Source organism: Mesoplodon densirostris, chromosome 16, assembly GCF_025265405.1.
Source record: "Mesoplodon densirostris isolate mMesDen1 chromosome 16, mMesDen1 primary haplotype, whole genome shotgun sequence".
NCBI lineage: Eukaryota > Metazoa > Chordata > Mammalia > Artiodactyla > Ziphiidae > Mesoplodon > Mesoplodon densirostris.
In genome coordinates this window covers 58,125,683-58,139,277 of record NC_082676.1, presented here as the reverse complement: position 1 = coordinate 58,139,277, position 13,595 = coordinate 58,125,683, and the positions used below count along the sequence as shown (strand labels likewise).

Genomic DNA, 13,595 nt, shown 5'->3' with positions numbered 1-13,595 from the left:
TTGCTGTGGTCAGCTCACCACACAGGGGGTGCCACCCCCTCCCCAGCTGGATCCTGTCCATTTCCGGAATCAACCTAGTTCTAACTGTGCCTCTAATGTGGTCTGTGACCTTGGGGACGTGACTTAACATCTCTGGGCCTTAATTTCCTCACTAAAGGAAGAGGTTGCATTGGAATCTGGTCCTGTGAAGTCTTGAGGTTTTTCAGTCCCCCTGGTTCCCCCACTTCACAGAGGATGGGGCTGCCAGCCGAGGAAGGTCAGGATAACCTTGGCAGGTTTTTCTTCCTGTTGAGAGAAGATTTTACCACAGATTTCCTCATTTTTGACAAATTCTAAGGGAGTCAGGGCAATAATAGGCAAGAGACAAAAAAGGGAACTCGCCATGGAAATTCAAGGGCTGGTCTGAGTCTGCCTCCCAGGCCCTAACGGCTGCCGCTGCGTTCCCGGGGTAGCCAAAAGCTGGCTCCATCTTCGTTGAAGTGGGATGACGGGTTGGGGGTCATGGAAGTGGGTGATGTGCCGGGCAGGCCGGGGAGCCATTGTTTTCCCCAGAACCGCTGACTGACAGTTCCCAGAGGGCCAAGAACGAAAGGGTAGAGAGAGATTCACACGGTGTTGACATTTCTGGAAAAAAGCAAATGCTAGAAAGATTCAGTTGATGTCCTTCTTGCCATTCAATAAACCAGAATGCTTCAGAGTTAGACATTTAGCATCAAAACGAGATACAGAAGCCACAAATCAAATTTTCATCACAATCAAATTTTTCGATGAAGCCACATCGGTGCGGTGTGAGAGGGGGACCTGCTTACCTCCAGCCCTCGGGCCACCTCCACCCGTGTCATCTCCTTGGCATGACTTAGCCTCCGGTTCGGAGTTGGAAGGAATTCAGTAGCGCAAGATATATTGTTATGCTTTATTACGTCAACGTGTGAGTGTGGGAGCTACTTAGAATCCAGACAATCAGCTCCTCACTGCTATCCTCCAGTATTTTGTCAGGGTTCTAAATGAAGCATCATCTAGTACTCAAGGGGCCGTATTTCAAGAGTTCCCAGAAGTGCCACCATCCCCCCTTTTGTAGAATAACAGGAAAAGACGTGCTTCAGGCACAAACAATCCTTCCAGCTCCCCAGGCGTGGAGCAAGTGAAATGTTTGTTTCTGCGAGCTTTTCTGCAAGCCTAGTTTTCCAGAGCTGGGCTCGGCGAGAGGAGAGGGATTTGGAGCACTGCCCGACCCACACCTGGCCTGGCAAAGTGACCCCAGCGGGGTCGTCCTGTCGCCCTGGCCCCCAGGTCCTGCTTTAGGAAAAGTGATGCTCGGTTCACTTAGACTCTGAGTGCGCCCTCTCTCCTTTCCCAAGCCCCCACCCCCTCCCTGTCTCCCACCCCACCCCCGTCTCATCTTTGTCTTTGAAATGCTGTGAGATTTCCCTGGAGGAAAAGTGATTCCTCTGCCCCTTAACCGTAGACCCGCAGATCCGCCCTTGGGCCTTTCTGTGAGCCGGCACGGGGCTGCCGCCTCTGTGCTTCCCACGCGGGGGCCCAGCTCTCCAGTTTGGTGTTAAGAGCTGGAGATGCGATTGGTGGGCACGACTGTAGCTACCTTTCTGTGTGGTCTGTTTCCCCCACTGTGAGATGGGTCTCACACAGGGGTGCCTTCGGGGGGTGCGCAGACCAGCCCCGAAACGGCAGCAAAGCCCACAGTGCGAGAGTTTCTCCTTTTCCCACCCCCTTCCCGCTCCTCTGACTGCGCCCAGGAGCATGTCACAGTCGGGCTAGTGTGACCTCTGTACCTTTCACGTACCTGCCGATCGCCCTTTCTAACTCAGAGCAGGCCTCGGGCCACAGTGAGTCAACAGTCTTCGGCTGAAACGTAAAAATTTTGTTGCTGTTGGTATTGCAGCCATGCTGATTTCCCATTTGCAAGTAGTGTTAGAAAATGTATGTTTTAGGGAATTCCCTGGTGGTCCAGTGGTTAGGACTCAGCGCTTTCACTGCCGAGGGCCTGGGTTCAATCCCTGGTTGGGGAACTAAGGTCCCACAAGCTGAGCGGCGTGGCCAAAAAAAAGAAAAGAAAATATATGTTTTAATATATTTACTTAAGTTCCAGTTACAGAAAACTCTGAGGTGAGTCATAGTACAGGCAGCACCCGGTCATGGCAGGAATCACGAAGACAGACCGTGGACGGCCGAGGTTGAGGAAGACCCGCTCGAAGGGGCCTTTCAGGACACGGAGGGCACTCGGGATGGCAGCTGTGCTTACATCCGGCCCCTTCTCTCCATTCCAGGCATGGATCCTGAGAAACTCGAGCGGATCCAGCTGCCGGTGCCCACTGCGGCCGAGAAGGCGACCTACAACCACCTGCTGACTGAAAGACTCATCAGGATCATGAACAACGCAGCCCAGCCAGGTGCCCAGGCGTGCAGGCGGTTCCCAGGGGTGGTGGAGTTATGGGGACCAGGCCCCACACTGGCACCAGGAGCCCTGGCTTCTAGATCTGGCCCTGCTGGGAATCCAGGCAGACCTCAGCCATTCCCCTGCCGCATACCCCCATGTCCTGGGCCACCCGGACCCCTCCCGTCCAGCTGTGTCTTCGTCTCGGGGTCTCCTCCTCTTTCCTTCCCCCATGGTGTTTGTGCCAGACCCTCTCTTTCTTCTCCTTCCATACTCAACCCTGCTTTGGTCAGTTTTGCCTGTGTCTGCAACCCTCCTCTTGGGGTGGCCCAGGGCCACATTTGAGCATGAACTAGGCTGACAGTATGAGTGAGGGGGAAGGTTGATAATACAAGACATGCCTGGTGTCTGGCACGTGTCAGCCTAGTTCTGAGGTCTTGGCCAGCACCGACCTGCAGCCACAGTAGGGGCTAGAAAGAGCAAGTGGAATGAACTAGCACAGTGGTCTCAACTGGGGGCAGCTTTGTCCCCAGGGGACATCTGGCAATGTCCAGAGACATTTTTGGTTGTCACAACTTGGGGAGGGGTTGCTACTGGCATCTGGTAAGCAGAGGCCAGGATGCTGTTAAACATCCTACAGTGCACAGGACAGGCCCCCACAGCAAAGGATTATCTGGCCCCAAGTGTCAATGGTGCTGAGGCTGAGAAGCCCTAATTGCAAGGCAGGGAGAGAGGCCATCGGGGCGTGAGTGAGTGCGCAGGGAAGGGCCGGACGGAGATGCAGCCTGGTGGAGAGAGAACCGCTGGGCTTAGTGATCAGGAGCAGTCCAGGGGGCGGGCCCCAGTCAGGCTCAGGAGAAGGGCAGGGGTCCAGGGTTATGACTGCAGATAAGGACCTCAGAATCAAAGGTGGGGGGGGGGGTGGCCAGAAGCACAGTGTGACTGCTGCGGAGTGAGTGCAGGGGCTTGGAGAACCGGGTCCAGGGCCTAAAGGGTATCAGTAAACTCAACAAATGTTTATTGAGTGCCTCCTGCCTGCCAGCCTCTGAAAGCAATGGATGAGGGTACAGGAAGTAGGGGACAGACGTGGATCCTGTCCTCCAGGAGCCATGGCTGGGGGTCTGTGGAATCTAGACCTCAGTGTGGTGTCAGGGCCAGAACTAACACTGTGGGGCTCACAGATGGTTTTTAAAGTCACAGGAGAGGAGAGAGGTGTGTCTAGGACTGAGCTCTGGGCCACTGCCGGTCTCTGGAGGTGATATAGAAGGGGAGCCAGCTCCAGAGCCTGGGCCAGGCCCCACGTGGAAGGGGGAGGGCCAGGAGGAGGGTGTCCGGGGTGGCAAGAAAGATGTGGGTGGCTCAGGACCAAGGGGCGCTCGGTGGAGTCAGTTTCCACGGGAGGTCTAGTTGGGGGAGGCGGAGCATGTTCCTGAGGAGGGTGGCCCCGGACCGTGCCTCGGTGATGGGGAAGGTGGAGCATGGCCTGGGTGCTGGGGAGGAGCGTCCACGGTGGGGAGGATCAGCAGGCCCCCTGAGGATGGTGTATTTCTGAAGAGAAGAGCTTGGGGCAGCTCAGAGGGACAATCTCGAAGTTTCGATGAGGCCTCAGGAGTTTGCTGCTCCCCCTGTTCCCCTGGAGAGATGGGCCAGCAGGAGGAATAGTAAGCAACTTGGCAGGAACTTGCAAAGGAAGAAGGGTCTTGGTGGAAAATCACCATCTGCTTGCCTGGAGGCAGCAGGAGGGGCGTTTCTGACCTGGCCCACAGCGCGGCTCGGCTCCGCCGAGGGGCAGGCGGGAGTGAGACTGTGCTCCAGAGAACTCCTCAGCTTGGAGGAGGACGGGTGAGCGCTGCCAGGCCTGGGCCGCGGTGCAGAAGTGGTGGTGGGGCTGGGCCGGGCAGAACGGCCGAGCTGAGACTAACCAACCTCTGCCCGGGTGGCCCCTGGGGTTGTGTCGTGCATAGGAAGGCCTGGTTTTGCTCGTATGTAACCAGTTCATCTTTGGGCAAACAGATTCCCTCTGCTCACCTGTTTGCCGCCCTACCCCCACCCCCACCCCTAACACACACGCACGCACACACACACGTGCGCAGCATTAAAGGCCAACCAGGGAGGTGTGCAGCGGTGTGTCTGTCTTGAGTTTTTCCCCAGTGGTCCATCCTGGTCCCTGTTGTTTCCAAGACCTCGGAGATGTGGCCTAGAAACAACCCCCTCTCCTGGCCCCTCCTTCCACGTGGAGGCCTTTCCCCAGAAATGAGATTAAAGACTCAGGGGGAGTTTGCTAAGAGCAGAATGCCCTTCAGTCAGGCGGTCACGGGTGCTTTCTAGGGACGATGCCAGATGTGGGTTTTGGCATTCGGGGCACCTGGAATGCGCCACAGCCCAGGGTGAGGCTTGGGACAAGCCACTTCACTTTTCTAAACCTCAGCCTTTAGAGCACCCATTGCAGTGGGGTTTTAGAGAGACTCCTTGAGGGAGCGTCTCTAAACACCCAGACCATGCCTGGCTCACAGCAGGACAGCAGGCTTTGTTGTCAGAACTTGGTTGCAGTTGACAGAAACCCAACTGAGACTCGCTGAGACAATACAAACAAACAAACAAGACTGTTGGCTTGTGTGACTTCAAGCCTGTTGGGTGCTGGCTTGAGGCACAGCTGAATCCGGGGCTCAAACAGTGTTTTCAAGCCCGTCTTTGGGCTCTGTGGCCTTCTGCCTCGGCCAGATGACTGCCTGCAGCTCCCGCCACCTGTCTCTGTCCAAGTCTCTGTCGGGCTCTAGACTTGCTGTAGCAGAGACGCTGGGCAGCCTGGTGGAAGGGAGGACTCAGCGCTCAGTTTGTAGAACACGCTGGTGAGGTGGCCACTGCGGACTATAGTGCTCGGGCCATCAGGGCCCCACCGCTGTCCCTGTCCTCTCCACAGCCCAGCACGAGGAGAGGGTCTCGAGCCCGGTGATTCCAGCAAGTTGTGGAACTGAGCCTTACTGGCTGTGACTGGCTCCCTTGCTCGCCCCCTACCCAGTCACTGTGACCAGGGGGCTGGATGGCCCTGACCAGCCTGGGGGATGTGCCCACCCCTGGGACAGGGGAAGCAGGACCAGTTCCACCCAAATCACATGACCGAGAGCAGGGCTGGTGGCTCTCCAAGGGAAACTAGGGGTGCTCGTCCCTGAAGAAAGGGAAGGAATGCTGGACAAGCAAGGTGACCGCAGATGGCCACTTTCTAGGCCTTCAATAATAAGTAGTTACGCATTTTTCCTGCCTCCCCTCCCACCATAAGGGGACTTTGGGTAGCATTTGGTACAGGCGGTTTTGATGAGAACATTCAATTGTAATTGATTGGGAAGGAGGTTGGCACATGGGGGTTCCCTCTGTACCCCCGCTGGATGTTGGGGGACCTGTCAGCTGACCTCCAAGTCAGGAAGGCAAGAGACTGCCTGTGAGGGCGTGCAGCCCGGGGTACGCGCGGCTGACCCCAGTGTGCTCTGCAGATGGCAAGATCCGGCTGGCGACGCTGGAGCTGAGCTGCCTGCTCCTAAAGCAGCAAGTCGTGACCAGCACGGGCTGTATCATAAAGGACGTACACCTGGCCTGCCTGGAGGTGAGGCCCCCTTCCTCCTGCGCCCGTGCCCCGGGGGAGGGTAGGAGGAGGTCGAGGGAAGCTGCTGCATCCAGACCGCAGCCTGGTCCGCAGCACCACTGGGAGGAAGCTGGGCCCCAGACCCCTGCCGCCCCCTCTACCCACTTGCTCCCACAGACCTGCCCTTCCACTGAGATGGGCCCGAGAAGCCCACTTAATAGTGAGTTTTAGTAGTTCTCTTGTATTTGGCTCTGTATTTGTCTCTGGGATTTTTTTCTTTTTATATTATGAAAGTTTTATACGTGTACAGATACACATTTATTTATTTATGGTTTATCGTGCTACTATGTTCATTCATTGTTTTAAATAGCTTTCATTGTCTTCCCTCTTATTTTCCATGTTTATTTTAGAAAGTTTAGAAACTACAGAGAGGTAAAAGGTAATGATAGTTGACACTTCGGTGTGTGTCTTTCCAGATACCATACACACTCACACACACGTTTACAAGTGAATTTTTCTTTTTATAAAAACAGAGTCATCAAGGCCATATTGTAGAACCCATTTCTCTCATGGAACTGTGTATCAACAACTTTCCATGTCATCACATTGAATCGTCTGTCCTTTGCCCATTTTTATTTTGAGCTCCTTCTCTCCCACCCCCTTACGAAGAACCACTATATAGATTAAGATTATTAGCCCAGCATCTGTCTTATATAGACTCAGACTTTAGAATTTGTGATTTACCCCACTCACTCGCCTCGGTGAGACCTGCCCCCTCACCCTCCCTCTCTTTTAACAGGGAGCCCGAGAAGAAAGTGTCCACCTGGTGCGGCATTTCTATAAGGTAAACTGCCGGAACTCAGGGGTACAGCAGTGTGTGTGTGTGTGTGTCGTATAAACCAGACTGTAGTGTCTTCAGTTATTTCTTACACCCTATGGGTCCTGAGTAAAAATGTTCAATTTCATCCTCTCCGGAGCAGTGGTCTCTGCACTTTTCTGTCCATGCTGTTGTATCAGTACAGCTTTTGAGGACTCCCCCCTAGTATGGGACTGTTTATTTATCAATTATATAGGAATTTGTTTATTGATGAATTTACATGTAAATGATGAATTATATACAGATACTCATATGACTAAATAATACATATGAACTTATGTGTTCATGAATTACATATGCTTATACATGTAAAATTACTGAATTACATATGAGTTTATAAATTATATGCATGTGTATTATTTATATACATGTACACGCAGACCTCAGAGATACTGTGGGTTTGGTTCCAGATCACCACAATAGAGCAAATGTCACAATAAAGAGAGTCACGCAAACGTTTTGGTTTCCCAGCGCTAATCAAAGTTATGCTTACACTGTACTGTGCTCTGCTAAGTGTGTGATAGCATGGTGTCTAAAAAAAAGTACATACCTTAATTAAAAATACTTTATTGCTAAAACATGCTATCATCTGACAGCACAGGGTTGCCATGAACTTTCAATTTGTAAAAAAAACTCAGTATCTGTGAAGCAGTAAAGCAAAGTGCAATAAAATGAAGTGTGCCTGTGTGCACATACAGGCTCTAAACACTTATCATGAATTTAGTGACAGCTGGTAAAGGACCACCATAACTTTCAGTATTTGGAAAACTTGTAGATCTGTCTTCAGCTTCCAGATGATTCGTTTTAAGATACTGCATTGTGATGGTTTTGTTTACCTCTTTTCTTAAGGCATAATATAGCCTTAGGCAAGGCTCATCATTTGTCAGCAACAGTGGATTAATCCATATGCCAAGCAGTCTTAGTAGTTTCTGACTTTTTGGCCTCCACATCAGATCTCTCCAGATCCAGTGAGTGGTGGTTTCCCCTTGTACTCTGGCTGATGAAGAGATCCTCCCTGGAGGAGGAAAGGCGTCGGCCCCATCCTTTTCTTGTTCACTTGCGCTGTTATTCATTGTTTGTACTCTCCTTAAACTGTGTGAACTAGATACACATATGAACGGGAATCTTTTTCTTTGTAAGAAGCTTTTTAAGACACTGCCCATTATTGTCAGTGTTCGTTGAGATAAAACCAGGTCATGTAATCTGGAAGTGTACCTTGCCGGGATCAGATGACGCCAAGCAGCTGCAACACAGTGGACATGCCCAGACAAGGGTGGCACCACTGTGGGCCCCACACACCGGGGCAGAAATCCCAGTCTCCCCTTAGACCGGCCCAAACCACACTTGGCCTTGAAGTGAGGATAGGAGTCCTCAGCAGAGTCATCTTCGAAGCTCTTTCCAGTATAACTGCTCTTAGTGTATTCCCCTGCCCCCCACCCCCACCATGGCCCCAGAAAGCTTCTGGATTGCAAAAACAGGAAGACATATAGGTAGGCATCTTCCCAGAGGATTTTTCTTTCTCACTGACAAAAGGAGAACTGTATTTGAATTGCAGCTCCCTTCTCCCAACTCAGATTTTTCTCTCGTATCCTAAAAGGTTTGCACCCTAAGTACAGTATCTCACAAGCTTATGGATATTCTCAAGGGTTGCTATTTCTGTGGTTATTGCATGGTTCTCACACCACACAAGAACTTTCAAGTTTACCTGTGGTTCTGATCACTGGAAAAACATATAAAGGACCTATTGCTTTTCCCACCCCCAACTATGTGTGTGGGGGGGTGGGCGGGGAGGGTGCTTAGGAGACAGGCCAGCTCTAACAGCCCTGATGCGCTCAGCCAAGTCTCCCCTGCCTCCCCCGCTGCGGGCCTATCCAGGGTGGTCATAATGACCGAGTGCATCAACTCATTTTGTCTTCCTATTGCACAGACGTGGGCTCTCATCCCAGTCTTGCAGTGAAACAAAGAGAGGCTCCAAGAGGTACGGCTGAGATTGGCCCCTGGTCTGTGTGTCTCACAGCCAATTCCTCCCCGCCACCCTGTTCTGGGAGGGACCTCTGGGGCAGAGTCATCAGGGCTGTAGGAACTCCAAAACCCCAAAGGCGCGCCTCAAAAACAAATGGAACAAGCCGTATAATTTTAGAGTTAAGCATATTTAATCATACTCTTCCTTTCAGAGGTGTGGAGCCTCATAGCTTTAACATGACAACTTAACCGAGATTCTTATTTTCTCCAACCATTCTCAGCAAGCAGATGATGTTAAATACTTGAAACATAAACCCTTTTTATATTTTAATTATATATGAAGTTATTTTTGTTGTTTTTAATTAACTGCCTTGACACTAGAAATCTAACTACACATGCTTGAAAAAAAGGAGAAAAGCATTGAGGTGCAATTTGATATTTGGGCTTTCATTTGGGTGTGTGTGTGTTCTTATTCACGTGTGTATTTCACTTCCTGGTGATTTACCAGAACTCTCTAATAAGAAACAGATGGCCCCAAAAGCCTCGAGCTGGAGTTTATAATACTTTGTTGTTTATGGGGAAAAAATGTGCATAATCTTCTCTTTCCTTCCTTTCTTTTTAGGGAGAAGAAATCTTTTTGGACATGTTTGAAGATGAGTACAGGAGTATGACGGTGAGTGAGGGGCCAGACGCGCTTGTGGGTATGCAAAGCTTGTCCTGCCGAAGCAGGGGAGATCTCGTCTCATTCCGAGCTTTCCATCCTAATGGCAGAGACTGGTGGGGTAGTGCATTGAAAACAGTGCCTTTTGATCCCCACAGTGAAATTTCAGATGACATTCACTCCCCCTAAGTTGGGCTGAGTCATAAGATGGTTCAGAAAGATTCACTTTGATATGAATAGTATTTGATTGAGGACTGAGTCCGTGTCAGGTGTGTACAGCATGTCGTACATGTGAAATCTCTTAATCCCCACATCGGCCTGATGGGAGTCACTGCTATCATTATCCTGCTTTTGCCAGTAAGGAAATAAGAGTCAGAGAGCCTGAGGGAGGTGCCCCCATGTGCCCAGCCATCGAGGAGCTGAGCCGTCACCTCCCAGTGTCCTGCCCTGCTCTGCATATTGTGCGGCCTCCTTCTCTGTGCCACCACAATGTTCCCGCACCTGGCTTTTCCTTGAACCCGCAGTGCCAGCCCGGGGTCTTCCCTGTCTTGCAGAAGATTGCAGGTTGCTGTTTTGTTCATTTGCCTCTGCGTCCCCAGCACCTGCCCCTTAGTTGACACTCAGTAACTAGATGATAAATCGCCCTTTTCATGGGCAAAAGAGTGAAGTGATTTGGGAACTTTACAATAAACCCAAGGGTTTAAAATGTCAAAAAGAAAAAGACAGCGTGTGCTGTGTGGCTCCCTGGCTCCCTGGCCCGTCTCTGGGCGTCTGGATGGCTGGGCCCTCACCACATCCTCGCGCACAGCACGTCTGAGGCCTCGCAGAGCCTTTTCAAGGGAAAGGTGTAAATTGGTATAATTCACCTCCAGAAATGCCCCAGCAGTGACCAGGCCTCCTCTCGGTGCTATGTGAGCCGCCCATGTGCACCTCACACCTTTGACGGCCACACCCCGTTATCCCCTAGACCCCCCCAAAGAGTGTCTCAGTCTTCTACTCTTTGGACCATGAATTGGAGTGGAGTGGAGTCAGTGGTCAGCTGCCGTCTTATGTTATGTCCGTGACGTCCCCTTCCACAACGTAATTCTCCAGAAATTTGGCTTCTTGTTTGGAAACGTAAGGCTCGTGTGTCACGTGACAACACAGAAAAGCTTGGGCTCCTAAACCCCTGCACAGTTTCTGCTTTTGCTACTTACCAACTGGAACCCTGGGTGGGTTGCTTACTTCTGAGCCTGGATTTTTCCATCTGTAAAATGGGACCCAGACCACACAGCTTTCCAGACTGGTTGTGAAATACCTAAGGGCTGCCTCCTATAGAGGTTCAGCACCACGGATATTCGGTTCCCCTCCTCCTGCCCTAGGGAGCTTCCTGGGTTTTGTTTGTTTGTCTCAGTGACACATTTATTGCATGTTTTGCACAAAGCCTGGCACTCTAGGGAAGTAACAGTTGACATATACCCAGAACCCATATATGAGTCATTAGCTCAGACTTAAGGAAACCAGCACTAAGCTCAGCGAAGTTGGGACAGGCTCTCGGGTGCTGCCAAAGCCAGGCCTTCACTTCTGAGCCTTCACTGTTTCTCCTGTCACCTCTTGCTTCATGCAGAGGCATAATGGGCAGGAGTCCTAGAGGGGGCTTGTCGGAGGTGGTTGAGAGCGGAGGGGTGGAGCCGAGGGAGCTGCGAGGGAGCCAAAGGCGGTCCGGGAAGGCCCTGCGGGAAGGCTGGAGCCCCAGGCGCCCTGGGTGGGAGACAGGGCTCTGCCACCCCCACTCTGGCATAAAGGAATAGCGACGGTGGACCTCAGGCCTTTGGAGGAAGGCTTCACGGGTCCAAAAGAAGAAGGTAGGCAGCACATGCAAAGGGGCTCCGTGTTCACCAGGTCTCTGGACGGCCGGACCCTCTCCACAGCTCTGCCTTGTTTAGTCAGCCTTATGTTACAGGAGGGAAAAAAGTGTGATATGATTGAAGCCCACTTTCTAAAAGAGACACGAAAAGCTCATGATGCTTAAAGGAGTAAAATTAATTCTATAGAATATTTACCTTTGTGAAATGTCATTCCTTTATGATGCCAGGTAAATGAAGTGTCAGTGTCCAACAACACGTGCAATTAAGGGGTCAGTACTGATGCAACAAAGTTCCAGGAGGGGAGGTGATGTTAGCATGTCTTGGTAATCGGAGAAGGCTTCCTGGAGGTGGTGTGGAAGGAGGCAGACAGCTCTGCCCTGGCTGGCCCAGTGGCCGTGGGCACGCGCCCTCCCTCCGAGCTCAGCGATCCCCTCTGTAGTATGGGACAGCCCTGGCACCCACATAGTAGGAGGTGAGCCCTGCAGGGGCCTGGCGGGTAGTAGGTGCTTAATAAGTGACTTGGTTCTGTTACCCCAGGTAAGAAGCCAAGGGGGGGCAAGGAAGGAAGGGGGAATGCGGGTTGTGTTGTGGAAATCATAGTGGGTCTGGAGCCAGGCAGGCCTGGGTCCGTGTCATGGTTCTGCCACCAGCCGGCTGAGTGCGCCCACATCCATTCCTCGGCTTCCCTGAGCCTCCATTTTCTCGGTAAGTTCGGCAGCCTCCCTGCTGGGATTGTTGGGAGGCTTGGACGGGGCCTACGCGCAAAGCCGCTAGTTCTCTGCCTGCCCCGCGGTCAGGTCCCCTTAAACGGGGGCCACGTCGCTACATCTGCTGTCATCGTATTGGAAGTGCCAGCGAAGGAGGCGGGCAGCAGTCAGGCTTCCGCATACGGGGCAGAGACCATCCCAAAGGGACCACCGTAAAGGGCTGGCCTCCTTACTGAGGCCCCTCTCCCTGCTGCGGGGAGGGGAACAAGAGGGTGAGAACGAAGAGCTTTTCACAGCAGGGAGGCAGCTTCTCCAGAGTGTCTGAGCTGTCACTGCAGGTGAGGGGACATCTGCAGCTTCGAAAACAACAAGGCACATCTCTCACATCTGGCTGCCTTGAGGCTTCACTCAGTCCGAATCGCAGTTGATGTGCTCTTTAATATGTGCAGATGGAGGTGAGAGGCCAGTGTCACCTGCCCCAGCACCTTCCTCCCTTCAGTGAGCTTCCCTCCGATGTCTGTCTTCTAGATGAAGCCCATGAATGTGGAATATCTCATGATGGACGCCTCCATCCTGCTGCCCCCAACGGGCACGCCACTGACGGGCATTGACTTTGTGAAGCGGCTGCCGTGTGGTGACGTGGAGAAGACCCGGCGGGTGAGTGGGCGCTGGACGCAGCCTCTCCTGGGCTGCTGCCCGCCAGGAGCACCTCCGGGGCCGGGGGCGGAGGGTTCCTGACCACATCCAGACCTGCCTTCCAACAGGCCTTCAGAAGAGCCAGAGCTCCTCCCTCGCACCCCGCCACCAGGCCTAACTTCCCCAGGCACGCTGCCCTTTGTTAAAGCAGAGGCTGAAATTGCGTCGTATCTGGTGGCAGGCAGGCTGCCTTCACTGGCGTGGAGCCGGCCCCAACCCCAGAGCTCTGAGAGAGGAAGCAGGGCCGGGCTTCTGCGAAGGAGCACGGAGGGTGAGCAGTTGACATAGTGCAAGTGAGGCTGCTGTGAAATCGGCCCAGAGAGGCCGGGTCCCCCAGAGATGGCGTGGTGTTAAGGTATCTGAGGAATCTTGGGGGCGAGGCACACGCAAATGCACTTGTGATTCTCGCTGGCCTGCAGGAGAGGTGTGTGAAGAGATTAGTTCTCAGAACCCAGCTGCAGTGTGCGCTTCCGTTATCAGCACTTTTTTTCTGAAGCAATCTCCCAGGGCTGTTCAGGGTATTTTATCTCCCTGGTAAGATCAGTTTCTTTCTTAGAAAGCACCATAACCTTTTCCTAGAAAATCGTTCCCTGGAGATGTGGCGGTTAGTGGATAAATTAGAGGAATTCATTGCACTCGGCTCCCGTTATCAGCTCGCATCTTCCTCTGAGTTAATCCAAGTGTAACCAGAGTGGCAGAAATGTTTTAACCTTTAGATTTTGAGGAGCGGGATTGACTTGCTGGATCCGCCTAAAGCAAGAGGATTCCATGGCCTTCCTGCAGGAGATTTTGCCTCAGATGCCTGGCCGGGTGGGGGTAGGGCACAGAGGAAGTTGGACCCGTGTCTGCAGTCAATCCACATTCCCTGCTGTCTGA

General features: G+C 52.4%; 1 protein-coding gene across 3 annotated transcripts in view; it reads left to right on the top strand.

The window, feature by feature from the left end:
• CLEC16A (C-type lectin domain containing 16A) overlaps positions 1 to 13,595 on the top strand; it is a 210,424-nt gene that overhangs the window by 84,647 nt on the left and 112,182 nt on the right. For all 3 annotated transcript variants that reach the window (XM_060120550.1, XM_060120549.1, XM_060120551.1), the window contains exons 13-17: positions 2,286 to 2,408; positions 5,881 to 5,990; positions 6,769 to 6,813; positions 9,431 to 9,481; positions 12,552 to 12,680. In XM_060120550.1, coding sequence (XP_059976533.1) covers positions 2,286 to 2,408; positions 5,881 to 5,990; positions 6,769 to 6,813; positions 9,431 to 9,481; positions 12,552 to 12,680 — 458 coding nt within the window. The remainder of the gene's footprint in view (positions 1 to 2,285; positions 2,409 to 5,880; positions 5,991 to 6,768; positions 6,814 to 9,430; positions 9,482 to 12,551; positions 12,681 to 13,595) is intronic.